The sequence below is a fragment of the Crinia signifera genome, chromosome 1, assembly GCF_055691185.1.
Source record: "Crinia signifera chromosome 1, ASM5569118v1, whole genome shotgun sequence".
NCBI classification, from domain to species: domain Eukaryota; kingdom Metazoa; phylum Chordata; class Amphibia; order Anura; family Myobatrachidae; genus Crinia; species Crinia signifera.
Window position 1 is genome coordinate 338255270 of NC_139217.1, and position 26116 is coordinate 338281385.

At 45.1% G+C, this 26116-nt stretch overlaps 1 protein-coding gene and 1 long non-coding RNA gene across 3 annotated transcripts in view; one reads left to right on the forward strand and one right to left on the reverse strand.

Moving 5' to 3' along the window:
• The window catches only part of LOC146007328 (uncharacterized), a 41757-nt gene extending 23883 nt beyond the window's left edge, over window positions 1-17874 (reverse strand). The window contains exon 1 of the long non-coding RNA XR_014444329.1: window positions 17015-17874. This is a non-coding gene — a long non-coding RNA (uncharacterized LOC146007328). The remainder of the gene's footprint in view (window positions 1-17014) is intronic.
• A 7269-nt stretch (window positions 17875-25143) lies between these two features.
• RBM19 (RNA binding motif protein 19) overlaps window positions 25144-26116 on the forward strand; it is a 53283-nt gene continuing 52310 nt past the window's right edge. The window contains exon 1 of one of the 2 annotated variants that reach the window (XM_083145667.1): window positions 25144-25460. In XM_083145667.1, coding sequence (XP_083001793.1) covers window positions 25425-25460 — 36 coding nt within the window. In that variant the 5' untranslated portion in view covers window positions 25144-25424. The remainder of the gene's footprint in view (window positions 25461-26116) is intronic. The other variant, XM_083145659.1, reaches the window with a different exon arrangement.

Consider the following 26116-nt stretch of genomic DNA (forward strand, 5'->3'; position numbering starts at 1 on the left):
TCTACAGTAGTAAAGCCAAGATTGGGAATGCTCTGCATTCCGGAGATTGGTAAATTTCATAGGATATCAGCTGCAGGCTACTTTTGTGACAAAAAAGGGGGACAACTTTAGGCATCTCCATACCTCCCAAATTTGATAAAATGAAATAGGGACACTCGCGCGGCGAAGCGCATGCGCACAGCGTCTATTCTATTAGATTGGGGGGTCTCGCAACTGCCACCCCCCGCAGCGGGACAATGCCTGCCGCGGGTGAGACAGCGGGACAGGACCCGAAATTGGGACTGTCCCGCTGTAATCGTGACAGTTGGGAGGTATGCATCTCTGACACTGTATCTGCAGCTGTTGACTGTGCTTAATATTTGTGGATAGTCCCTGAAAGAAACTATTTTCATTGAATATCCCACATATTTTATCTGGTTTTTTTTTAGAAATATTCCCTCTTATCAAATATAATAACAGAAAATACCTCAGGAAAACGAAAGTCCAAAGTACATTTGCAATGCTTTCCTGCTGTCAGCCTCTGTGACTTAACTTGTAAGAATTCTGGCGCCACCCACTGGATAACAAAGGTTACCTCTGATTTTCCAGGACTAAAAGAACCGTTCATATAGAAAAGTATAGGTTAACACTGCAATATTTTTAGATTGTCAAACCTGGTAATGAATAATATACTGTGTATAAAACTAACCATACAAACGTTCAATAAAAATGTAATCCATATTTATTGTAGAGCATCAATGTTCATGCTTCTGTTAGGGTGCAAGGAAAAATGTGCGGGGTTGTGGTTGTGATGTGGTACCATTATCCAAGGGAAAATCACTCACATAGCTCAGAAATTGGTCAGCCCCTGAGTGCTTTATAGATAAAAATGTTTTTTTAAATGTATCATGGTCTACAACAAACCAAGTAGCAGTATAAAGTGTAATTTCGAATCTAAGATGAATCATGAGATATGTACCATTATTTTCCATATAATTATAGAAAAAAATGTCTATTACAAAAATAACATTCCCAATAGATTATATTCATTATTAAAAAACAAAACACAAAAACAGCTCTTGAGTATTGAGGTACAGCACCATATGTTCAATACAGTCCCATTAATAATGGGTGGATATATATATAGATATATATATATATAGATATATATATATATATATATATATATCTATATATATATATATATATATAGCAGGCTTCAGCGTGGCACTCCAGACAATAATAAAATAATTTTCAGACGGACACCAACTGTAGTCAACGTTTCATTTCTTTTATCAGAAATTTCATCAGGATCATCCTGATGAAATCTCTGATAGAAGAAATGAAACGTTGACTACAGTTGGTGTCCGTCTGAAAATTCTTTTATTATTGTCTGAAGTGCCACGCTGAAGCCTGCTATATTTTTCCTTTATTGGATGTGGGGGCACCGGACGCAGCAGATTTACCAATTTACACAGTGCCGGGTCAAGACGCTACTATATATATATATATATATATATATATATATATATATACACAGAATAACCCCAACCGCGCTCAACAGGTTTGTAGCAGCACCTCTGAGGGATCCCCTGTTAGGCGGGACCCAAAGGGTTTAGAGATGAAAGAGAAATAGGTTCAGAATGCGCTAACAATGATTGTACAGACTAGGTAAAACAATGATTTTTAATAAAAACTGCTCTATGGGCATAGTAATATAAATACAAATAAAATATTCAATACATTAGAGAATGAATGACTTTCAATTGATTGGTCTTCCAAGTGATGTAACAGGCCCTTCTACATCGTACTGAAATACAGTCGTATTGAAATACGGGCACATATTCGTAAATTTAAAAATGTACTAATGTGGAAGTATGATAATATTTTTTTCAGCTGATAATACGTATTCGCATTCCTGCAGATATACGAATAAGTACACCATCGAAAGAATACGCCTTGTTTTTTACATTTTACTCACGCTGAGCAGGCCACACCACGCACTCTGCTGCCACCCCTTCTTCTGCCTGCCCACATGACCCTTCTCCTGCCTGCCTGCCACCCCTTCGCCTGTCCCCCGCCCCTTCACCTGCGCCCGACATTCTACCTCTTCTCTGGCTGCTGAGGAGGAGGTGCACGCTCCCGGAGGCACCATGCACCTCCGAACCCACTCCTGCCCGCCTGCCAATGTAAGTAAATGTCTGGGTCAGCCGGAGTGGGGGTGGGTACTGGGACACGCCTGCGGGATCCCGGGATTGAGCGTTTTTAACAACACACACTTATAAAACTACTATACCAGTGGCTCTCAACCTCAGTCCTCAAGACTCCCACACAGTTCAAGTTTTCTAGGTCACCCAGCATGTGCACAGGTGCACTCATTACTCACTGACATATTTTAAAAGATCACAGGTGGAGCTCATTATTTCACTTGTGAAAAATATGGTTAGGTATTGCAAATACACACTCGATGCCAGTCATAGACAGGCGTAGCCAGAATACAAATACGAATGGAACCTAGTCGTATTCTTTGTAAATTTCCCACCTTATGTCTGCACAGGGATAGGGAGAGACCAAGAAATGGCATTCCTTTTGTTATAGGAAAGTGCATGCAAAGTATTTTTAAAGAGTACACTACAAAAATATTTAAAATCTGGGAATATATAAACTTGTTAAAAAATACAGAGACCACTGTAAATTATCAGCATCATACTGCTTTACATTTCAGTCACCATTTTGAAATCTTCTGCTGACAGCCAGATATGTCAGTAGAATTTGTAAACAGGATCGCAAGTGAAAGAATCTGACTGGCTGCGCCCTTCATGGTCTACATTCTCCAAGGGTTTCCCTTCATGCACCTGTCCAACAATGAATTATGCTACCTGTGCCCTGTGGGACTTACTCATGCTTTGATCTTTTCCACAACACATTAGGCCCGGCCTTATCGTACTGTATGCAATAGTGGGAAAATAGATGACTAAATACAGAGATACTATGGCTTCTTTTGAGCATATTATAGTGGGTACACATGTACACAATCAGAATAAAGGCCTTTAGGACCTATCCCTGTATGCAAGGCATCATTTACAGCCAAAAGCTACCAAATAATGGGTTAAGGTTATATAAAGAAAAATGACCAGAGTGGTTCATTGCTTCCCCCACGACCCTTTCTCTCTTTTTCCAGCTGAATGCATAGAAAGGTATAAACATATGATATTCGTGTTACAAAATAGAATAGGAAAAATACAAAAGCCAAAAAGCTTTTATTTCCCAAAATAACCATGGACAAAATGTGCAGGTCAGAAGGGGCACAGAGAATGATGCTTTTCTTCTTGAAGCTTTATGACTCATGAAAGATAGGCCAAGGAGAGATGGAGAATTCAGGCAGCAGCGTACTGGGATGTGTATCAAGGTAGCAGACATTTTACACAATCCTTCTTCCCAAGAGAGGGGTGCATGTGCAGTATATATCCAATCACATGTGTAATTGATGTAGACTCCACATCAACTATTAACTGACTTAATGTATAGGAAATGTTTTAATAAAAAAAAAATCCTATAAAACAATAAAAGTTTATTATATAATCTGTTATTATTTGGTGATATGGAGTTTTATCGATATATATCACTGGCTACAATCTATGGAGGTTTGCAGACCTATAATATACAATTACACAAAATTAGAGGTACCACAACATAATATAGTCTCATACTCCATCTCAATAAATCCCAACCCCATGTACAGCAAATATTGGGTCTATGCTACAGTATCTGCATTTACGGCCTAGCTTGAGTGCCTTGTGTTTGCTGTGCACAACCCTTCCACAGCAGCACAAAGGAGTTTTTATAGAGCTCCATGCAAGCCATAATAAAGGTCCCTCAAGATAATCCCAAAGTTATTACGTCTTTCTGAATACATGTATGCCCCAGCTTCTACGTATAATGAAATACAAGTCTATACTCAACTATTCATCAGTCTCTATGCAGTTCCGCTTGGAAAAAGTAATCAAATTAATACATACATATCCAACACAAAGGCCCTCTAACCTCAAATAAATTCTATGATTGGTACTCTTTACCTAGCACGGCGCCCATGATTTTGATCGTGGGCATCGCAGGTAAAAAAAGTGCGACCGATGCGATGCCCGCGATTTCCCATAGGGAACAATGTTAAATGTCTCAATTGACCCGATTTTCATGTTCAATGCCTCAATTGACCCGATTTTTTCATAGGAAACAATGTTAAATGGCCCACAGAGGCCAAATAGCCACCCTGAAGTGTAAAATGGCCCCCACAATTGTTAACGCCACCCCACGATCAACGTCAACCCGAAGCGTGGCGAGCGCAGCGAGCCCGCGAGGGGCGGTGGTACGCGTCCTACGACCTTTTCATACCCCCACTATCCACGTCGGCATGGAGTTGAGAATAGAATAGTGTGGCGAGCGCAGCGAGCCACCGAGCCCGAAGCGTGGCGAGCGCCGCGAGGGGACGCGGATACCTTCACAGGTAAACGCGTCCCTTCGCGGGCTTCACAGGTATCTGCGTCCGCTCGCCACGCTTTGGGCTCGGTGGCTCGCTGCGCTCGCCACACTATTCTATTCTCAACTCCACGCCGACGTGGATAGTGGGGGTATGAAAAGGTCGTAGGACGCGTACCGCCGCCCCTCGCGGGCTCGCTGCACTCGCCACGCTTCAGGTTCACGTTGATCGTGGGGTGGCGTTAACAATTGTGGGGGCCATTTCACACTTCAGGGTGCCTATTTGGCCTCTGTGGGCCATTTAACATTGTTTCCTATGGAAAAATCGGGTCAATTGAGGCATTGAACAGGAAAATCGGATCAATTGAGACATTTAACATTGTTCCCTATGGGAAATCGCGGGCATCGCGTCGCACCCGATTTTTTAGTGCATTCAATGCCCGCCGTGCTAAGAGTACCCTTTGATTAATTGTGCCTGGTATAGGGAATAATATTATACACAGCTCACATTCCAGGGAGGTATTCACTACTGTTCCACAGGTGGAGGAATGTGTCATCACTACTACATTCATAGATGTAGTAGTGATACTGGAAAGTGGCGCAGAAAGTCCAGTAATATAAAATCCAGAGCAAATCCTAAGGTTCAAGTAACAGGCTAATGCTGGAATCTGAGAAGCCAATAGCAAGAACAGAAAAACCAGCAGGAGCATACAAACTGACCAGGCCCTGGACCATGATGGAACCAGCCGTAAGCACTCCAGAAAGACTAAACAGAATGCTCTGGCAAAAGATCTCATCTGCAGCCAAAACCATATAGGGTGGTATTAGATCCTGACAGCTATTCCTGCGTAAATAGCGGCCATCGCCTATTCAATGCTGCCATTGGATTTTGGCTGACAAGTCAGTCGAGCTCAGTAAAAACGACCCATTATTCCGACTGTGATGATGTTTGGTCAGTCGGAATCCTGGATTAAATACCCCCCAATAGTGTACTTCATTAAAAAGCATATTTATCATAATCCCAGATGCAGATTGTATGTGATAAATTTGCCTAAAGTACAATGTAATACTGTAATACATCGCAGGGATGTATCAACTGCTTGCAAGAAAGTTCTGTCCTTACAAATCCAGTTTCTGCAATTCTTTGAGTATTTTTTGTGTAAAATGAAATGCAAATTACTGAAGCAGTATAATAGATTAGTGAGGTTTGAGACACCTATTAAATTAAAACAAATAATTTAAATAAAACAAGATTTTCACTTTTAATTATGTTGCATAGATTATTTTTTGTTGTGTCTGTATGTGCTATAGAGTGTTATAGAGTGCTTCTAAAATAGCGGAAAAGATAAGTGGAAAAATCTTCTAAACATTAACCAGTAATTCATTAACAAAATATAGAAACAAAGGGCCAAATGTAATAGGGTGTGAGAAATAGAAAGTGAGAGATTTTGGGAGAGTTTTCCCTTTTTTTTTTTTTAAAAGCGGCAATCATTTACGTGGCAAAATCTGTCTGCATATTTTGGGTTGGGATCGTTTGGTCTACAGTATCTTGTTCGACAAGCATTAGGTCAACATGGACCTAGGTCAAAAGGACATTAGGTCGGCACAAGCATTAGGTCAACAGTGTCTTGGTCGACATGGGGGTTTCACTGATTTTTGTGCCGACAGATGGCACATCCACTAGGGCATGCCCGAAGCATTCATGTTGACTGTGTCGTCATTCGGGTCAAAATACAGTGAAAAACTCCATGTTGACCTTTTGACTGTCGACCTAGACACTATCGAACTAATGACCTGTTGACCTTTTCCCATGTCGACCTTTTTTCCCATGTCGACCTTTCGTGTCGACCATCATGCTGTGGACCGAATGATCCCAACCCACAGTGTGCACTATAATGCACACTGTGCATTATGGTGCACAGTGTGAACAGGGCCGGCGCCACCACTAGGCAGCTTTAGGCATTTGCCTAGGGCGCCGGCCACTGGAGGGCGGTAGTGAGCTGCTGGAGGAACAGTAGCAAAGCTCCCACCAGGAGAGCAGGAAGAAGGAAGCAGCTGCCCGCCCAAGTACTATTCAGCAGGGAGCAGCAGGTAAGCCGAACCCCTGCCCCCACTGGAGACCGCCAATGGATAAGTGCTGGCACCCGCTGCCCTCTCGCACCCCCCCGCTGATTGTCAGCGGTAATCTGTGGCGGGTAGCGGCCGCCTCAACCCCCCCTGGAGCCCCAGCGCGCACACGGTAATCCCCTGCTCCGCATCACCTCACCCCTGCCGTGGAGCGTGAGTGCTGGGGCGCCCTCCCCCTCTCTCGCCTGGGGCGCTCAGGTTCCTTGAACCGGCCCTGAGTGTGAACTGGGTGCACTATGATGTTGTATAATATGAAGTGGGGGCAAAACAGTGGGACTTATACTCCTTTTCCACAAGCAAAAATAACTGGGGATTTTGCTGGGAATGCGCATCAACCCAGGTTTTGTGTTGGTGGAAACACGTCCCAAGGCAAAATCCTGGGTTGACTGACCCGGGAATCCAATCTGGGTATTTACCTATTTTGAACCCATGATGCTCCCAGGTTCAGGAGCAGTGGAAAGGGGTAACCCAGGTTGATAGAACCACCGTGCCCGAAGCGTGGTGAGCGCAGCGAGCCCCGCGGTCTCATAAGAAAAATGGGAGTCCAGATATTACATAAGTACCATAATATGCAATAGAGGCAGTTGGTTCTGTGTGGTATAACATGAGTTTTGGGTGCTGCACTGACGTTTGATGAAGACTTAAATAAAATCAGATCAATAACAAAATAGAAAGTAGACAAATCTAGGAAACGTTACGGTCCAAACTTATAGTAATAAGAAACAGGGGCAACAAAACAGGGGCAAAAGCAGACATCTTAAGAAAAGCGCACAACAAATAACATGCCTTCCAACTGTCCCAACTTTAGTGGGACAATCCTACTTTTCTGAATCCTTCCTGCTGTCCTACTCGGGGACAGCAGTATCTCGCGATGGGTGTGGGGGAGTTGGGAGGCCTTCTTTCACTCACTGCTCTGTACCCTATGAAGTGCAAAAGGGGGAAGTGGTTTACCGGGACAGCATTTTCTTCAAGGCCACTCCCCTTTTAGGATAGTAAACAATTAAGACAAGGTTTCCTAAATACAGCCACTACAGTCCAGGTTTTAAGGCTATACATGCTTAATCACAGGTAACTTAATTAGTACCTCAGTCAGTTTGGATTCAGTACGATTCACCGACGGACATTTGACCGATGGTCATTATACCGACACCCACTGACCAACAGTAAAGATATTGACACTGATATTCATTATACTGACATGTTCAATTGACCGACGTGGTCTAAATGTAACATGCCGTCAGGTCGACATGTGTGTCTATGGTTTTTTGTGAGCATGTCAACTTAGGTCTAAGTGTATCGCGCCCCCTTGCATGGTTTGCTGTGCTCACCACACCATTAGATTCCACCTCCAGGTCCACTGGGGTGGTAAAGTACAAAGTCTGCGTTAGGGCAAAAAATTCTTGAAAAATTCCTGGTATATGCGAGTATACATGGCCAATATGATGTTGACCGGTCAGCATGTTAAATGTGGGTAATTTGCCCATGTCAGTCAATTGAACATGTCAGTACAATGAATGTCTTTATATTGATGCTATCGGTATTTTGACTGTCGGTCAATGGGTGCTGGTACAATGACCGTCGGTTAAACGCCCGTCTGTAAATTTACTGCATCCTGTCAGTTTGATTATAAAATATGTGCACAACCATTGATATCCGTAAAACCTGGACTGTAATGGCAGAGTTTGGGGAACTGCATTATGACATTAGTTAGTGAGGGAAATTAATTAAGAATAGAAGCAACGTGCATAATAGAGACAGAAGGAAAAAAGTTGCAAAATATACATTAATCTAGCAAAGCTAAACAAAGACAAGTTTTCCAGATTTCCAGGAATAGGCAGTCAAAGTAACATCAATGGGAGACATATTTCCCAACTTGAGAGATTCAGAAATCAAGGTAGCATATTAATTGTCTTTTTAATAGAAAAAGTGTTTCTGCTGCAGAGGTCAAGCAGTATATTAGGTTAAAGTTTTTACAAGGTACCAGTAACAATAATGTGCCAGAAGCACTGTAATCTTTAAAAGGTGGTGGCACTTTAGAAGTAAACACATAGCGTGACATTAGTCACCTTAGGGGACACTGGGACCAAAAGAGCAGGTCTCTCTGTAACTGTCCCTAGTCACCTTCATGGTACATAGGACCCTGGAGGCTCCTTATGTACTTCTACGGCAGCTTGGACAGCAACTGTGACAGATTTTGCAAAGGGGAAGTTACACTGTCAACAGGCATGCCAGTTATTCTCACCGTGCCTGTCCTTCTGAAAATTACATGAGATTTTGAGGCCTTTGTCGCCCTCAAGTAAGAGGTCACCTTGTCCAGTATATGGTGAACTGCAGTATTCCTAAATGTACCTTATAACAATTATTTCAGTTTTAACAGTGTATAACAAGCACATAATTGTTTATAAGTTTTTAAACAGTAACAATCTTATCAGTGGACTGAAAAGAAAGATCATTCAGCCTATGTATTAGTGTGTACACACGGGCAGATATGGATTCCGATGTTGCCGATATAGTGAACATCGGAAGCCATATCGCATGCAGATCGCATGTTTTTTTTAGGGCTTGCGAGTCCGATGCGCTGCCAATGCGCGCTCCCGTGTGAGCGCAAATTGGCAGCCAAATAGAGAGGGTAGGCAAGACTATATAGTGCAGATCTGCACTATATAGCACGCATGCATGCCGTGCGATTCGAGTCCCGATGCGTACATACCTTATGTCACATTCAGGCAGTAATGTTGCAAAGTTCAGTCCATGCAACACACGAGGGGTCTGATTCTTATTGACTCGAGTCCCAGAGTGCCTGTCCTACCGAAATACCCCCCCCCCTCTTTCCTGTATACCCTTGCATTGTGCCTGCAGCAGAGAAATCATTGGATAGTCAGCGACCATCGAATGATTGCTTCTAGGCTCGCAAATATAAGTCAGTGGAGACTGACTTATATTTGCGGCTCCAGGACACAGACACCCCTGGCACATTGCGTCACATCCGCATTTGCATGGGAACACCCATGAAAAGTTTGGAGTTCCCATGACCCAGCACAGTACTTCACCATCGTTCCCTCATGCGAACACGCGGGGGACCGATCAGACCAGAATCAGGGCCTAGGTTTTATCATTAGAAAATGTGGATTGTACAGCATGAAAAAAAAAATAATCATGTACACATGTCAACCTTTTTATGTGTAGTCCATTGCCATGCCATCCATTTTCTTGTGTCGACAGAGAGCATGTCAACCTTTTGGTGTCAACCTATTGACCTAGACACCATCAACCTATCAACTGGAACAAGCTGCTTGCATGATACCCACAAAATAACATAGATAGACATTAGTAGTAGTAGTAGTAGCAGTAGTACGTTTATTTATAAGGCACCACAAAGTGTCCGCAGCGCCGTACATAGCAAACAAAAAAAAAAAATGACAAGGTAACGTACAGGGTGTGTTGATAAAATACAGCATAAATAGGGGTATAGTTGGTAGAACTAGAATCAGCATCAGTTTTGAAGTAGGTGTTGAAATTGTCGAGGGTAGGGTTAGTATGTGAGGAAGGAGGGCCCTACTCATAAGAGTTAACAGACTAAAAGGAGGGGGGTGGACGAATGAAAAACAATAGGAGCCAGTGAAGAGATTGACAGAGGGGGGAGGCGGAGGTAGAGTGGCGGGAGAGGAAGATGAGCTTAGCAGCAGCGTTAAGAATGGATTGGAGAGGGGCGAGGCGGGCGAGAGGTAGCCCAGAGAGAAGGATGTTGCAGTAGTTAAGGCGGGATATGACAAGAGAGTGGATGAGAATTTTGGTTGCGTCAGTGGAGAGGAATGCGCGAGATGTTGCGGAGGTGAAAGCGGCAAGACTAAGAGAGCACGAATGTGGGGGGTGAAAGAGAGGGAGGAGTCAATGATGACACCGAGGCAGCGCGTTTGGTCGGTGGAGGTGATCTCGGTTTCACCAATGCTGATGGAGATAGTGGGAGATGAGGGGATGTTCGGGGGATGGAAGATTAGAAGTTTAGTTTTAGCCATGTTTAGTTTCAGGAAGCGTTGGGTCATCCAGGCTGAGATGGCCCTGTGGCATTCGGAGACCTTGGACAGGAGTGATGGGGATAGGTCGGGGGAGGAGAGATAGATTAGGGTATCATCAGCATAAAGGTGGTAATGGAAGCCATGGGAGCTGATGAGGGTGCCCAGAGAGGTGGTGTAGAGGGAGAAGAGGAGAGGGCCAAGGACTGACCCTTGGGGAACACCAAATGGCTGCGGGGTAGTAGGAGAGGAGGAGCTCGGATTGGAGACGGAGAAGGAGCGATTGGAGAGGTATGAGGTGAACCAGGAGAAGACAGTGCCAGTGATGCCAAAGGAGCAGAGGGTGTTGAGCAGGAGAGGGTGGTCAACAGTGTCAAAGGCAGCCGACAGATGCTCTGTTCATACAGCCATCATATTTAAGGTGTAAAAAGCGATATATAAAATGTCTGAAATGTCTGCGTTTTCAATGCAAGTGATAAGCTGTAGTAGTGGTTTTTTTTGGTTGCTAAGTTATACAATACAGTACAATTAAGACATTTAAGCCAATCTTCACGAAAATGTGTGGGCCCCCACATGCACACTAGCTGCCCCATCCCACCTCTCCTCCTCAGTTTATAATGCTACTGTCATGACTCAAATTATACCATTTGCACTGTTCCCCTCATACCTTAGAGTTCAATTGGAAGTCCCCCTGACACCTGCTACCCTGATAAGACGAGCAGCGGTGAATAAACACTGAGTGCGTGACTGTCCCGCAATGTATGTATCTGATGACACTGCCCGCTTCAGTTATTGCCCTTGGTTTCTATCCAATCCTTACACAGGATAATTTTTGAGCCAGAATAGCTGTGGTTATAAAAACATTGCATTTCTCCTGCTATGGAATTTATTCAAAGATCATTTCAATCAGGGGATCCCAACTTTTGTAGGTGCCACCCAGGACCTTTGCGTCAGAGGCACGTCCTCGGTTGAAAAGGTGATGGAGTGTCAGGTGAAGGGGACGAGGCATCGGGTGGAGTGGCGTGGTCTTGCACCACAAACCCCATCATTAGCATTTTAGGGGGTTGCCCATTGACCCTCCCTGCACTGCTAGATCATCTATTCAGTGATCACTGGTACATCGGTACTTTAGAGGGCAATAACAACTGGACTTGAATGAGGTCACATGTGTATAGATCGGCAAAAAGATCCCTGTTTTTAGGTCTTTTTTAAATCCCAATTATGCTATGTTCACTGCATGAAAGATGAGGCCCTCCCTTGCAGCTATGGATATAGTAATTATGCTTTTAAAGCCATTAAAGTTTATATATAAGGCATTACAGAATTCACAATGTCATAGGGTTAAAAAAACACATAGATGAAGAATTTTAGCAGAATTGTTTAGATGCAATTAATGATTAAGTAGCAAAACATACAGACAAGAGCTGCAATATAAAATGGTAGCTGTCATAAGAGCCAGCCCTAACCCATTTGATGCCCTATGCAAAATTTTGGCTGTTGCCCAATAGCACCGCTGCTAAATCATCTGATCCAGCATCCCTCTTCCAGCACAGCAGTCATCACCCAGCAGTACAGATCACATCAACAGCCAGCAATGCCTAAACTTGTCTCCAATAGCAATTCTCATTTTGCAATGGTGCACCCACCCCCATATTTAAATAGGGAGAGTGCTCTCCAAAGGCTCTTGTTCCAAAAAGGGACATGGCCACAAATTAATACTACCAATTGGCCTCTTATACACATTACACCACACCATATCTCCCTTATTCACGTAACTACACCTTAGTGCCCTTTATACACATTATGCCACACAGTAGTAGTTCCCCTTAAATACATACAGTAATGGCACACAGTAATGCTCATTATACACATAATGCCACACAGTGACAAACTGCAGAAATAAACAATAAGAATTGATCACCAATGCATATCAATATAATCACAGAATTATACACAAAAAGTAATGTCAATGTTTGAAGCACCTACAGTATATGCAGTATTTCACTAAGCCCAATTTGAACTGGTCCCATGTATGCCAAATGGACCTCTGGTATAGGGTTATTAGTAGTGAGCATTACACTGTGAACAATAATATTAAATAAATGTAGTGACTGAACAGTAGAGGAGTTTACCTATTTTACCCCCCCATTCTGACACCCAGAGTGTGAGTGAAGCCAGATGCCGTCCGTGATTGCACTGGCTTCACTGTGACTGGCAGTGACTTCCTATTGGAAGCCCCACCTGTCAGTCACATACAGTACACACAAGAGAGTTCCATTGTAAGGTATTTCCTCCCTCCAGAACTACCAATTTATGCAATCTTCCTATAGGAAGCCAATCCCTGCCTTACTGCAAGCCCAATACAGCTTCTATGGGACAGCAAGACTTCCAGGTTCAGGCTTTGTGATACTCCACAGTGTTGAGGTCTCAGACTGTAGTCTGTTTTACCTCACTCTGGAGGTAAAGTTTACTGCATCTTAGTGCAACTCCAATGTGTCAGTCTCCGTCACGTAGTCAAAGCAGAGTCACAAACAGGTGCTTCGCAAACCGCTGCTGCCAGCTGTCAAGCTGATCCACCCGTGAGCATAGCATGCAGCGGCGTAACTACATTTTGGGCGCCCCGCCCGCCGTTAAAGGGAGGGCGCCCAGCCACTCACCCGCCCCTCCGCCCGCCGCTCCAACCCCTGCAGTCTTACCTAGGTTCAGTACTGGTCCCGGCTCCCTTCTTCTGCTATGAGGACCACCACAAAATGTCCGCCCCCATACAGCAGACAGTTTCAGAGAACTGTGTGCTATATGGGGGCGGCCATTTTGTGGTGGTCCTCAGCAGAAGAAGGGAGCAGGGACAAGCGCATACTGAACACAGGTAAAGACTGGGGATGGGGGGGTTTGCGGGGGTTGGTGCGGCGGGCGGCGGGCTGTAACTATAGCACTGCAGCCCCCGGCGCCCGCACATGCATAGCGCCCCCCCGCGGTCGCGGGGGCTGCGGTGCTATAGTTACGCCACTGATAGCATGCATGCTTAGGCATTCCAAATTTGCCTTGTTTGTCTATGCCTAGGACCGGCTCTAAATTTAGCAATACTTCTCAGGTACATAATGTGCAGTATTCAATGCACATTTACGAAATGTGCAGCGAATCCTGTTTAGGATTCGCTGCACATTCGCAGGGTTCCGGAGGGCTGGAGCATTCGCTGCCAGCCCTCCTTGTCACCCTATTCGAATCCGAAGGGAGCTCGGGGACGGCGGCAGGCAGGGAGATGGAAGTTTCCCTGCCTGCGCCTGACACTGAGGAGGGCTGCCAGGACACTGGCAGAGCCCCCCAGAGCTGGCAGGGGGCTGGGATCATCAGCGCTGCACTCCCTGGTCCCGATCGTGCATATGTAATGATCGGGACCAGAGTGCAGTGAATAAATGAATATTAATGAGCTGCTCTCGGCTCCCGGCCCCCTGCTGGCCAAAGTGTATAAAAAAATGTTAAAAAAAATTAAAATTAAAATTAAATATATATTAATGAGCTTTAAGCACATGATTACAAATAGCATGCCCCTTCTTAGAAAAAAAAATCTTATTTTTTGACACCAAACTTCCCCCGCAAAACCCTTTATTTCAAAAGATCACTTTCCTGTTCACCTAAAAAAGATGGCGAATGCAAAACAGCGAATCATGGCAAAAATCAGGGAGAAAGCAATTCGCCATCCTAGCATTGAACACACTCTGGGCGAATTCCCCTAAAAACCAAATTGAAAACCACCGGCGAATCGCAATCAGCGAATCGCCAGACATTCGCTCTTCGAATTGTGTCCATTGAATAGGACGAATTGATTTTTCTGTGAGAAAATTCGCCGCAACCCTGGCGAATTTCCTGATTTGCTGTAAAATGTGGCGAATCAGAGGCATTGAATCCTGGCCAATGTTGTTAGAATACATAAGCACAGTACTGGCATTAGAACTTGAACAGTCTATCCATTCACAATATATAGTTACTGCTCCAATGCAATTGTTTCTGCAGCTACATAGGCATACACAGCCTAAATAAAGAACCACCTGTATAAGACCTCTATGTGACACCTCCCGACTTGTAAGCACTCCACCGCACCTTGTCTGGAAAATGTCCTAAAAGTTGTAACAACATGTTATACAGTAGAAGGACCTTGTACCGTACTGACGCGTTTCTCCTCCTTCTTACGTCGGTAGCTTCCTCATAGATCTTGATGCGGTGAAATGCTAACCACTCGGGAGACATCACATAGAGGTGCTTCTTTAGGCTGCGTTTGCCTTTGAAGCTGCAGAAACAATTGCATTGGAGCGGTAACTATAAATTGTAAATGGATTGACTGTTCAAATTCTAATGCCAGTACTGTGCTTATGTGTTATGCCAGTACTGTGCTTATGTGTTATTCTAACACCTATTACCGTAGTACCAGGATAACATTGCTTCATTGCCATATGAACTAAAATTCATTGATTCTAATATTTGCATAATCTGGATCACACCCTATCACTTGAGCATCTACTAACCTTTCTAACGAATTGGATCTAATAATAAACTGTACATTCTCAATGGAGTCAATATCAACAGTTGTTCCCACTTAAGTGCAGCTACCAATGTTTTATGTATGTTGTATTTTTAATTGTATAATTATTCTAACGTGAAACCCTATACTGGCCGGTAATAATTGCTGAGTCTATTCACACTGTTTTATTGTTTTCTTTTAAAATAACAAAAAGGTCAATTATTCCAGTGCAGTCTATCGGTTTTTTTTCTATTGTCTTCAATTGTGTTGTTTGATTATATCCACATTTGGAGGGAAACATTGTTGGTAACTTTCAGGTGACTGCTGCCCCCTGCTGTTCCATATAAAGAATATAATTGGAAAACAGGATTTGCATCTCTACAACAGGATTGAATTTATATTAAATGTAGGTGCTATTAAATTAATCTATAGGTTTATTGGAGAAATTGCTTATGAAACAAAAATTATATTTATATGATATTTGGGCTGGTTGGTAGGAATGAGGCTGTTTTTTTATACATGACAACTTTCAATTTAATGTTGGGGATTATTGGATGAAAGATCCCTAATTATTAAATGTAGCTTCTATCATTGGCGTTAGTTTATACCAGGTGCCTGGAGGCGACACAGATAGTAGTGCCCCCAAATACACATACATGGCATTGGTGACCCCCAGATACCACAGATAGCATTGGTTACCCCCCATATAATACAGACATTATCAGTGGCTCCCAGATACTAAAGACAGCACTCTCTGTGACCCCCAGATCCTGCAGACCGCACCTGTGACACCCAAATCCTACAGACAAAACCTGTGATTTCCACAGGACACGTGACCGGCTCCCAGGGCTCTTCTTTCTATTGCTATTGATATATTCTATTGATATATTCTATTGATAACTGCAGCAGGTGCAAAAACACTTGAGGGGGTTTCTAGATACTCTATACATATATATATATATATATTATAATAAGAAGCACAATGAGGATGTAAAATAATCTCAGAAAGGAGGTGCAAAAAGAGGGATGGAAGGGAGAGAGAATAAAAGAAAAGGAGAGTGAAGAGAGATAAAAGAGAGAACATGCTAGATAGAAATAAAGGGGAGAGAATGGGGGGGAGAGAGAGGGAGAAATGGGGGGCAAAGAGAAGGATGAAGGGGAGAGAGTATGAAAGTAAAAGAGAGAGAAGTGAGACACAAAAAAGGAGAGCAGATATGACTGTGTTCCTCCCCTGCCCCTTTCACCTAGATCAGTCGCGGGTTCCCTGTAAGCCGAGCACTGTTTCCTCTCAGGTTCTGGAAGAAGGCCTCATCGTCAGCTTCTGGAGCAGCGGCTAAAAGCGCTAGGCAGCTATTGGAGGCAGCGCTGGCTGTAAAGTCCTCTTCTTCGCGTTGGGGCAGTCACTAGTTTATGACATTAAGCCCGGCATCAGTGGCAATAGAGGAGGATGAGCCGAGGAGAGGGGATGGGAGGAGGGGCAGTGAGGAAGTGGCTGATGCAGGGCTTTTATGTGGCGTGGTTTTTCAGAGGAGCTGCACGCAGGGGCGTAACTAGTCCTTTCTGGGCCCCATAGCAAAATCTGGAAAGGGCCCCCCACCAGTGCCAGGACAGACACACACTATGTTACATAACCTGAACGCACCCACTGTCACACACACACAGCACGCACACACTGTCACACACACAGCACGCACACATTGTCACACACACAGCACGCACACACTGTCACACACACACACAGCACGCACACACTATCACACACACAGCATGCACACACTGTCACACACACTGTTACACACACACACAGTCACACACACAGCATGCACACACTGTTACAGATAGACGTTAATTACTGTGTCACTCACTGAATGCACCCACTGCCACATACACACAATGCACTCACTGCGTTGTATCCGGACATCTCCTGCTAAAGCTCTGCAGCTGACAACCACTGGGCGGACGGGGCCTCCGAGTGCGGCTCCACTGTGCAGCTTCCGTTGTGCAGAGCCATCACTGATGGTGAAAATCGCGGCCGAGTCCCAGTGCTGCTGGCCGTTTAAGTTCGGAGCGACACGGGTGGGAGGTGTCAGTATGCCCCGCCCCACTTCCAGCACTGCTTCCGGCTCCCTCTCTGAGTGTTCAGTCTGCAGTGCACAATCGCACAGGACTGATGACTTAAAGCCGGCATGGAACATTTAAGAGGGTGCAGGGGATGACCTGCGGGACCCGGGCCCCCCCTAAGATGCTGGGCCGGCGGGCCGCATAGCAGTTGCATCCCCTGCACCCTCTGTAGTTACGCCACTGGCTGCACGCTATAGCTCCCTCTGGATTGAGCCAGTGCAGGCTCCCGGAGGCTGTTTCTTCCGCTTTATACTAAGCCTGCCTTGCAGCCTGAGCTCCTCCATCTCCCCTTAAGCTGAACCGATGGATCGATGCGCAAGGGGTTTCAACATATTTGGAAAACCCCCTGTGTGCACATTTGGATGTATTTATATAACATCAGTGCTCTCAGGCTAACACCTGGCGGCCAATGTCTCCATTGCCTCTGGGAGTTACGCCACTGGTTTCTATTTATTCTTATTGAGCTGGTTTGGGGTAGTGATGTCTAATGGTTTATTTGCTTAAGGTCAAGTTTCGACAATTGTTGTCAGTTTCAAATCTATGAATATCAGCGATTGAGGCTGATTATTAAATGAACAAAATTATCATAAGTAATGGTAGTAAGGCTACAGAAAAAATGTTGTGCAACACACATTGCTCCCATAAATCTATCCTCTACACACATAGGGGTTTATTCTAGTTCATTCTTTCTGACAAAATCCTTCTTAGATGGACAAAACCATGTGCACTGCAGGGGGGCAGATGTAACATGTGCAGATAGAATTAGATTTGGGTGAGTTATTTTGTTTCTGTGCAGGGAAAATATTGACTGCTTTATTTTACACTGCAATATAGATCTCACTTTGAAGAAAAACCCCACCCAAATCTAATTCTCTCTGCACAAGTTACATCTGCCCCACCCGCAGTGCACATGGGGCCTTATTTTGGTTCATAATTTCTGACAAAATCCTTCTTAGATGGACAAAACCATGTGCACTGCAGGGGGGGGCAGATGTTACTTGTGCAGAGAGAATTAGATTTGGGTGAGTAATTTTGTTTCTGTGCAGGGAAAATACTGACTGCTTTATTTTTACACTGCAATATAGATCTCACTTTGAAGTAAAACCCCACCCAAATCTAATTCTCTCTGCACATGTTACATCTGCCCCACCTGCAGTGCACATGGTTTTGCCCATCTAAGAAGGATTTTGTCAGAAAGAATGAACCAAAATAAGGCCCTAGGTTTTGTCCATCTAAGAAGGATTTTGTCAGAAAGAATGAACTAGAATAACCCCCATAATTAGGTGTGCATGTGATAGATTTATGGGAGCGCTGTGTGTTGCACAACAATTTTTGGTATCTATGTATTCTTTTGGTTACTGACAAAACACCAATGTTGTTGTAACTATAGCTGCATAATTTACTCATACCCCTTTCCCACTGCAGCTCTTAAACGGTAAATTGCCGTTTTTCCCCCACAATTTACCGTTTAAGGCTGCAGTGGGAAAGTGCCAGAGTTGAAATACCGGTTAAAGTTAACCGGTATTTCAACCCGTTTAAAAAGCAGAGTCCTACAAGTTTAAATACCGTTTTTAAGGCAGTGGGAATGCCTCTTAAACGGTATTTAAAATACCACACTACTTCCCCCCTCCCCTGGTACCTGCCCTGTGCCCACCCTCCCCTGATACTTACCTGCGTGGGGGATCCGTGCAGCGGGGTTCACGCACTTCTGGGGAGGCATCGGGTCTGGCATGGGCACAGTACTTGGGGTCCCTCTGGATGCTGGGCAGTGGACTGCCCCGACGCCGTATGGACCCCGAATGGACCCTGCTGCACCACCAGCATCCACAGCACAGTGCCCATGTGGGATGGACCCCGGAGCGTCCCCACTGCCTAGCATCCAGAGGGACCCCAAGTACTGTGCCCATGCCAGACCCGATGCCTCCCCAGAAGTGCGTGAACCCCGCTGCACGGATCCCCCACGCAGGTAAGTATCAGGGGGAGGGTGGGCACAGGGCAGGTACCAGGGGAGGGGGGTATATTACTGGTTAATTACCGTTTTGTAGCTTTCACAAGGGGTTCAATGTGAAAGGTACAAAAACGGTAATTAACCAGTAATATACCGTTTACTACATGCAGTGGGAAAGGGGTTAAACCTGCTTTGACCCGTTTAAAGAACCGTTTAAAAAAAACGGGTCAAAGCAGGTTTGGCAGTGGGAAAGCAGCATCATATTGCGCTATAATTTAGTAAATATTTTTTAATTGTAATGGTGGTAAGACCACCTTATGCTCCCTGTAAATCCCAATTAATAAAATTCATACATAACAATGCCAAGAGTTCTTTCATAATCTGTAAACCACATATCGAGTTAATAAAGGTCATTATTTTATCCCAAAATGTTCTGATTTTACTATTGTGGAAGAACGTGGCAGAGGTAATATTACACTTGGGACATCATGATGTACAAATGCTATAGCAAGCGGATCCATGTCTAGTGCAAATAGTAGCGGTGAAAGGGGACAGTCCTGCAAAAAGGGCTGGATAGATATCCATTAGTGGCAATCTGAGTGAGTGGAGCAGAATATAAAGTTTGAAGTACTGTACTGCTACAAACTCCTCAGGAAACCCAAAGCCTGTGCAGGACACACTGCAAAGAAGGCACGCTGACGGACACTTGGTTGAGCGCACTGTCAATCACAGAGCGCAGGGACCACCCACTGCAGGGGATGGGGTGTGCAAAGGGACACACAGCTGTTGCCACCAATTAGACAGGTGCAAAGAGCAACTTACCAACAAAAAAGGGATTTTTGTAAGAACTTACCGTTCGAATCCCTTTCTCTGATATGGTCCTGGTGACACAGCTCAACACTGGGATGTAGGAGGGTCCGAAGGAGCCAGGCACCTATCCTAAAGCTTTTAGAGGGTAGGCTCCTCCCCTACTGCATCCCGGACTCTTCAGTTCAATCTTTCAAAGCCACTGGAATACATTAACTCAGTACAAATGCCTGCACATATTATATGCACATTTTTTAACAATAACTTTTAACCAAATAACATGAAACATCATGAACCTGGCATACTTACTGAGCGTAAGGGAGGGATCGCTGTGTCACCAGGACCATATCAGAGAAAGGGATTCGAATGGTAAGTTCTTACAAAAATCCCTTTTTCTCTTTCAATGGTCCTGGTGACACAGCTCAACACTGGGACGTTCCAGAGACGGTCCTTTGGGTGGGTACGCTCAGGTCTGCAGTTCTCATCACTGCACGCCCGAATGATGCGTCCTCCGACGCGAACTCATGGAACCTATAAAATTTGGCAAATGTATGAACAGATGACCAAGTGGCAGCCCTGCAAACCTGCTCAGCTGTTGCCCCATGTCGAACCGCCCAAGAGGTGGCAACCGACCTGGTGGTATGCGCATTAATCCTGGCCGGAACAGGCCTACCAACTTTAGTATATGCAAACACTATAACAGAGCGCAACCACCTAGCAATGGTCTGCTTAGAAGCAGGCCATCCAATTTTGTGTATGTCAGACAACACTAACAAGGTATCAGTCTTTCTGACACTCTTAACTCTGTCCACATAAATGCGTAAGGCACGCACAACATCCAAACTCCTCAATTTGTCCCTTTTTCTTGAACCCTCTGGGGGTTGAAACACAGGCAGAACTATCTCCTGATTTAAATGGAAAGCAGAGACTACTTTAGGTAAAAACTGGGGTACCGTACGAAGCATCGCCCTATCATCGTGAAATATCAGGAAGGGAGACCTGCATGACAATGCTCCCAACTCTGACACCCTCTTTGCTGACGCCACTGCCAACAAAAATACCAGTTTCCATGTATGAACCTTAAAATCAGCCGACCTTAATGGTCCAAAAGGTGCCTTCTGAAGGCATTCCAAGACCAGCGATAAGTCCCATGGTGCTACTGGTTGTTTGTAGGGAGGTTTCAACCGAGACACCCCCTGTAGGAAGGTCTCTACTTCCGGCAATAATGCAATCCTTTTCTGAAAGTAAATGGACAAGGCCGAGATCTGCACTTTTAGTGACTGAAGGCTTAACCCAGAGGAAAAACCATCCTGCAAAAATTCCAACATTTTTGTCAATTTAAAGCGTGATGTATGAGACTTCTGTCTCTCACACCAACGAATATAGGTCTTCCAGACCCTATAATAATTTGCAGAAGACACTGACTTTCTGGCTATTATCATGGTGTTAACCACTGCCTCTGAGAATCCCTTATTCCTTAAAATGGCGGTTTCAACAGCCAGGCCGTCAAAATTAATCGAGCTGAATCCAGATGATTGAACGGTCCTTGTCTTAGAAGATCTGACCTCAGAGGTAGACGCCACGAGTCCACAGACAATCTCTGAAGCCTCGAGTACCAGGACCTCCTTGGCCAATCCGGGGCCACTAAAATCACTGGGATTTCTTGGGCCTGTATCCTCTTCAACACTCTCGCCAGCATTGGGACTGGCGGAAAAACATAAAGAAGATTCCCCTCCCAGGGGATAGTCATGGCATCCACTGCTTCTGCCAGTGGGTTCCTTTGTCCTGGCATAAAACCTGGGCACCTGATGGTTGAACCTGGATGCCATCAGGTCCACGTCCGGGGTTCCCCACTTCATGGTAATTTGACTAAATATTTGAGGATTCAGGCTCCATTCCCCTTCCTTCAGCTCCTCCCTGCTCAGGAAGTCGGCCTCTATATTCTCCACTCCTGGTATGAATATAGCTGATAAAGACCCGTCTGGTTTGGGTACCAGAAACAGAGTGGAATAAAAGCCTTTCTTCCACTCTGCCCTGGGAACCGGGATTACCACCGCCTTCTCTAACAGAGAGTGAGCTGCTCTTAAGAGAGCTGTGCGGAGCCGAGCTTCCTTTGGTAAAACTGTGGGCATGAATCTTCTCGGAGGAAGACCTTTGAAGGGAATTCTGTATCCCTGGGCTATAATGTCTAACACCCAGGAATCCTGGTCTAGTGACGCCCAGGCATCCTTGAACTGTGATAGACGACCCCCCACCTTTACCACTGCCGGGCAAATCCCCTGACAGTCATGCAGAGGGTTTGTCCTCTCTTTTGGTGACAGGTTTCTTGTGAAAAGAACCAAATTTTGAATTTGGGGCCTTACCTCTGGAGGATTGAAACTTTCCCCTAAATGACTGTCCTCGAAAGGACGCACCACCTCTAGGGGAGGGCCGAAAGGACGGCCTAAAAACAGAAAATCTTGATGTCTGCTTGGCTGCGGGGGGCAGGCAGGAAGGTACTCTTGCCACCCGTGGCCTGCTTAATAATCTCTTCTAATTCAGATCCAAACAATAACTTTCCTTTGAAAGCCAATGTTTCTAAGGCCTTCTTAGACTCATTATCTGCCTCCCAGGCCTTAAGCCAGAGTACTCTCCTGGCATTGATAGACACTGTGGAAACTCTGGTCGCCATTTTGAGAGCTTCCTCTTCAGCTTCCAACACATATTCTGCAGCTGCCTTAAGCTTCTCTGCTAGCAACAACACACAAGGATCAGCATGTAAAATGGTGCATAAATCATTGGCCCACTCAATCATGGCCTTAGAGACCCAGGCTGAAGCAATAAGGGGACGTAGGGTGAATCCCACCCCTTCAAATATAGCTTTGAGATTACCCTCCAGCTTTTTGTCCACCGGGTCCTTAAAAGCTGCACCCCCTTGCACTGGTAATACAGTAGCTTTAGACAGACGTGCCACAGAAGCATCAACTACTGGCACTTTTTCCCAGAGCTCCGCATGAGACTCCGGCATGGGGTACAAACTTAAGAATCTCTTTGGCATCTGCAGCCTTTTATCAGGAGTTTTCCAAGCTCCTTCCAACAATTCTTGTAAACTTTCATCTGAAGGAAATGTAACAGCTTCCTTACGCTGCCGTTTAAATACACCTTTAGCAGGAGTTTTATCCTCCACTGAAAGTTTTAAAGCCTGTTTAACAGCTATAATCAAATCCTCCACCCCTGCGGCTGAGGAATCTTCAGAATCATCACCCTGCTCCCAGGGAATGTCTGCATATGCTCCCTCCTCTTCATCTACCAATAAAGGCACCGAGTAAGACCTTTTAGAGGTCCCTACAGCATCAACATCAATTTTGTCTAGCAAGTCACTAAACCTGTTGATCCCCTTTGCAGTATCCTGCATCACCTGTATGAAGGCAGGATCTGCCTGGGTAAGAGGCAAGGAGCCAGAGGACTGCTGAGATGATGACATAGGTCTCTGAGATTCTACTAAGGCATCACTCTGTCTGTCCAGCAATTGCACTAAAGCGTTAACAGACCTGCCCAGGGCACTAGCCCACGCGGGTTCAATTTGCTCTGCCCTCTGGGGTTCACTCCCCATGGGTCTCACAGCAGCGCAAGTAATACACAAACCCCCCTTGGCCATCTGCTCAGGTACAAATTTTTGTGTACAAACATTACAAGCGCTCAAAGTATTAAGGGCTCCCTCCCCCAAAACCACAGCTTGTTACTCAGACATGATGTAAAGTAACCACACAGTGCATACAATGTACAACAGCGCTTATACAGAATCAATGCACTCAGCCACTTATCTGTCTGTCGGTTTCTGTGGGGAAACGATGCCCAGGAAATCCAAACACTCTGTCAGGATCTGTAAGCCAGCTCAGCTCCACTGCAAGCGTTCTGAATGGCGCCAAAACAGAGTGAGGGAAGAGACCAAGTCCCTGCTGCTGCTGGGTTTGTGACTTTTGGCGCCAACCACCCCCAGACAGCCACTCCCTTAGTAGGATCTCCTAGTTCCAGTATCTCCCCCTCGACTGGGGACCACTTGGAACATGCCTGTAACACACTGCTGTCCTCTCATAACAGGAGCTCAGTGTGTAAGCTCCGCAGAAAATGGCCGCCGCCATCACGGAGCGCCTGTCCCCCATGATCCCCACCTAGCGTGAAGCCGGTTTCAGAGCGCTCCGGAGCCCAGGCAGCTTCTTAAAAGAAGCTGTAAGCGCTGCACAGGGAGGCCAGACAGCGTCTCCTCTGTGCACAGTGAGCTGACAGGACGCGCTTCTGTCAGCTCCTGCTGCGCTAGCAGAGTGAGGATTCACTGATGAGAATCCTCACTCTGTGCCTACCTAGCTAGAGTGAAAGTTAATAAAATAATAAAAATACCCTAACTACTCTATTTCTTCGGCTGCTCCCGCAGCCCTTTAGAATAGCACCCACTCCAGTGGGCACCTAATACGAACTGAAGAGTCCGGGATGCAGTAGGGGAGGAGCCTACCCTCTAAAAGCTTTAGGATAGGTGCCTGGCTCCTTCCGACCCTCCTACATCCCAGTGTTGAGCTGTGTCACCAGGACCATTGAAAGAGAAAAACATTTGTAAAAACTCACCATCAAATTGGATTTCTCCCATGGTCGTAGCCCCAAGTCTAGACTTACTCGGCACTGCGATGGCCTTGGGGAGGAGGCCACTGCTGATGTCAACGGCACTCCCTCCAAATGGCCGAGCAATGCCTGCGTGTTTTGGGGCACTTCCAGAAAACACCGGCATGCCGCCCACAAATGGCCACCTGCTGTTAATCGCCTAGCGAATTGCCAGCATTGTGCAGCATGGCCCTCCTTATGATATAGTAGATATAAGACTGCTGTACAGTCTATTTTTTCTTGCAATACCAACTGCATGGGACTGCACATCGGTATTGCATGCGGCCACAATTTTGACAAACTTTCAATGTGATTTTGACTATATAGCCAAAATCGCACAGTGCGTAGTATACACACCATTTGTCAAAATTGATAAGTACACTCAGTAGCCTGCCAGTGTACACACCCCTTGAGTGTGACTATGTGCTACTCCCGGCTCCGGCTAAAAGAATAACCCAGCCGGGATGGATACATTGCTCTACCTGTATGTGCGAATGACTTAATCTACCATCGATGCCTCATACCGGCACCGATGGCCATCCCGTCATGTAACCTGAGCCGCGGCCGTCGCACAGACACGCCCAACGGACACGCTGTGCTGTGGCAGTGACACAGTAGCATTGACAATGACACCTCCCCGTCCGCTGCCCCGGGCCCGGCCATAGCTTAGCTAAGCTTCACTAGGTGATGCGCACGCACAGCAGAGCTTTCGACATGTGATGTACACCAAGATGGCGGCGCCCACGAGTAAAACGTGAAGCAAGTTTTGGATTCTGCAGTCGTGTGTATAAAGACACCGAGCAAGATGTCGCGACTGATCGTGAAAAATCTTCCTAACGGGGTATTTAATATGGGGTTCAGTTGTTATCAGCGTTAACTTTTTTTACCCTGGACTTGAGCATGTAGAGCTCATTAGGCATATATGATAATGCATCTTATTGCATATGTGATCAATCGTATTTACAAATGTTCCCAGTACTCGTAGAATGCTCCATACTTGTTGCTTTCACAATAAAACCATTTGTGCTGCATATACATAAATGAATACATACATACCTACACATTATAAAGTATTTCTTGTCATTTTCTAGGGAATATCAACTCTAAGTGCACAAACTGTATTAATTGACATCACAAGGCATGTTTCTTGTTCTCTACAAGATGAATTCAGACCTATTAGCTGCACAGATTCACATTCTCGCTACACATACACCCTGGGTGGCCTCAGGACTCTTTCAGGGATGCCTTGGATTGGTGGTCCAGGACCAAAGCAAATTATTTATGGTCAATATAATAGACAAACCCAATCATAAAATATCTGTACAAACATAATTGTGCCCCTCACCACATAACTGAACCTAAGGAAGACATATCAATACAATGTAATTTAACATTTTATAACATTTCTAATTTAGAAACTTTTGGCCTAGGGGTGCTGTTTATTATTATAAGTATAAATTATTATACTTTTAAGGTGTTGTGATATGAAATAATTTT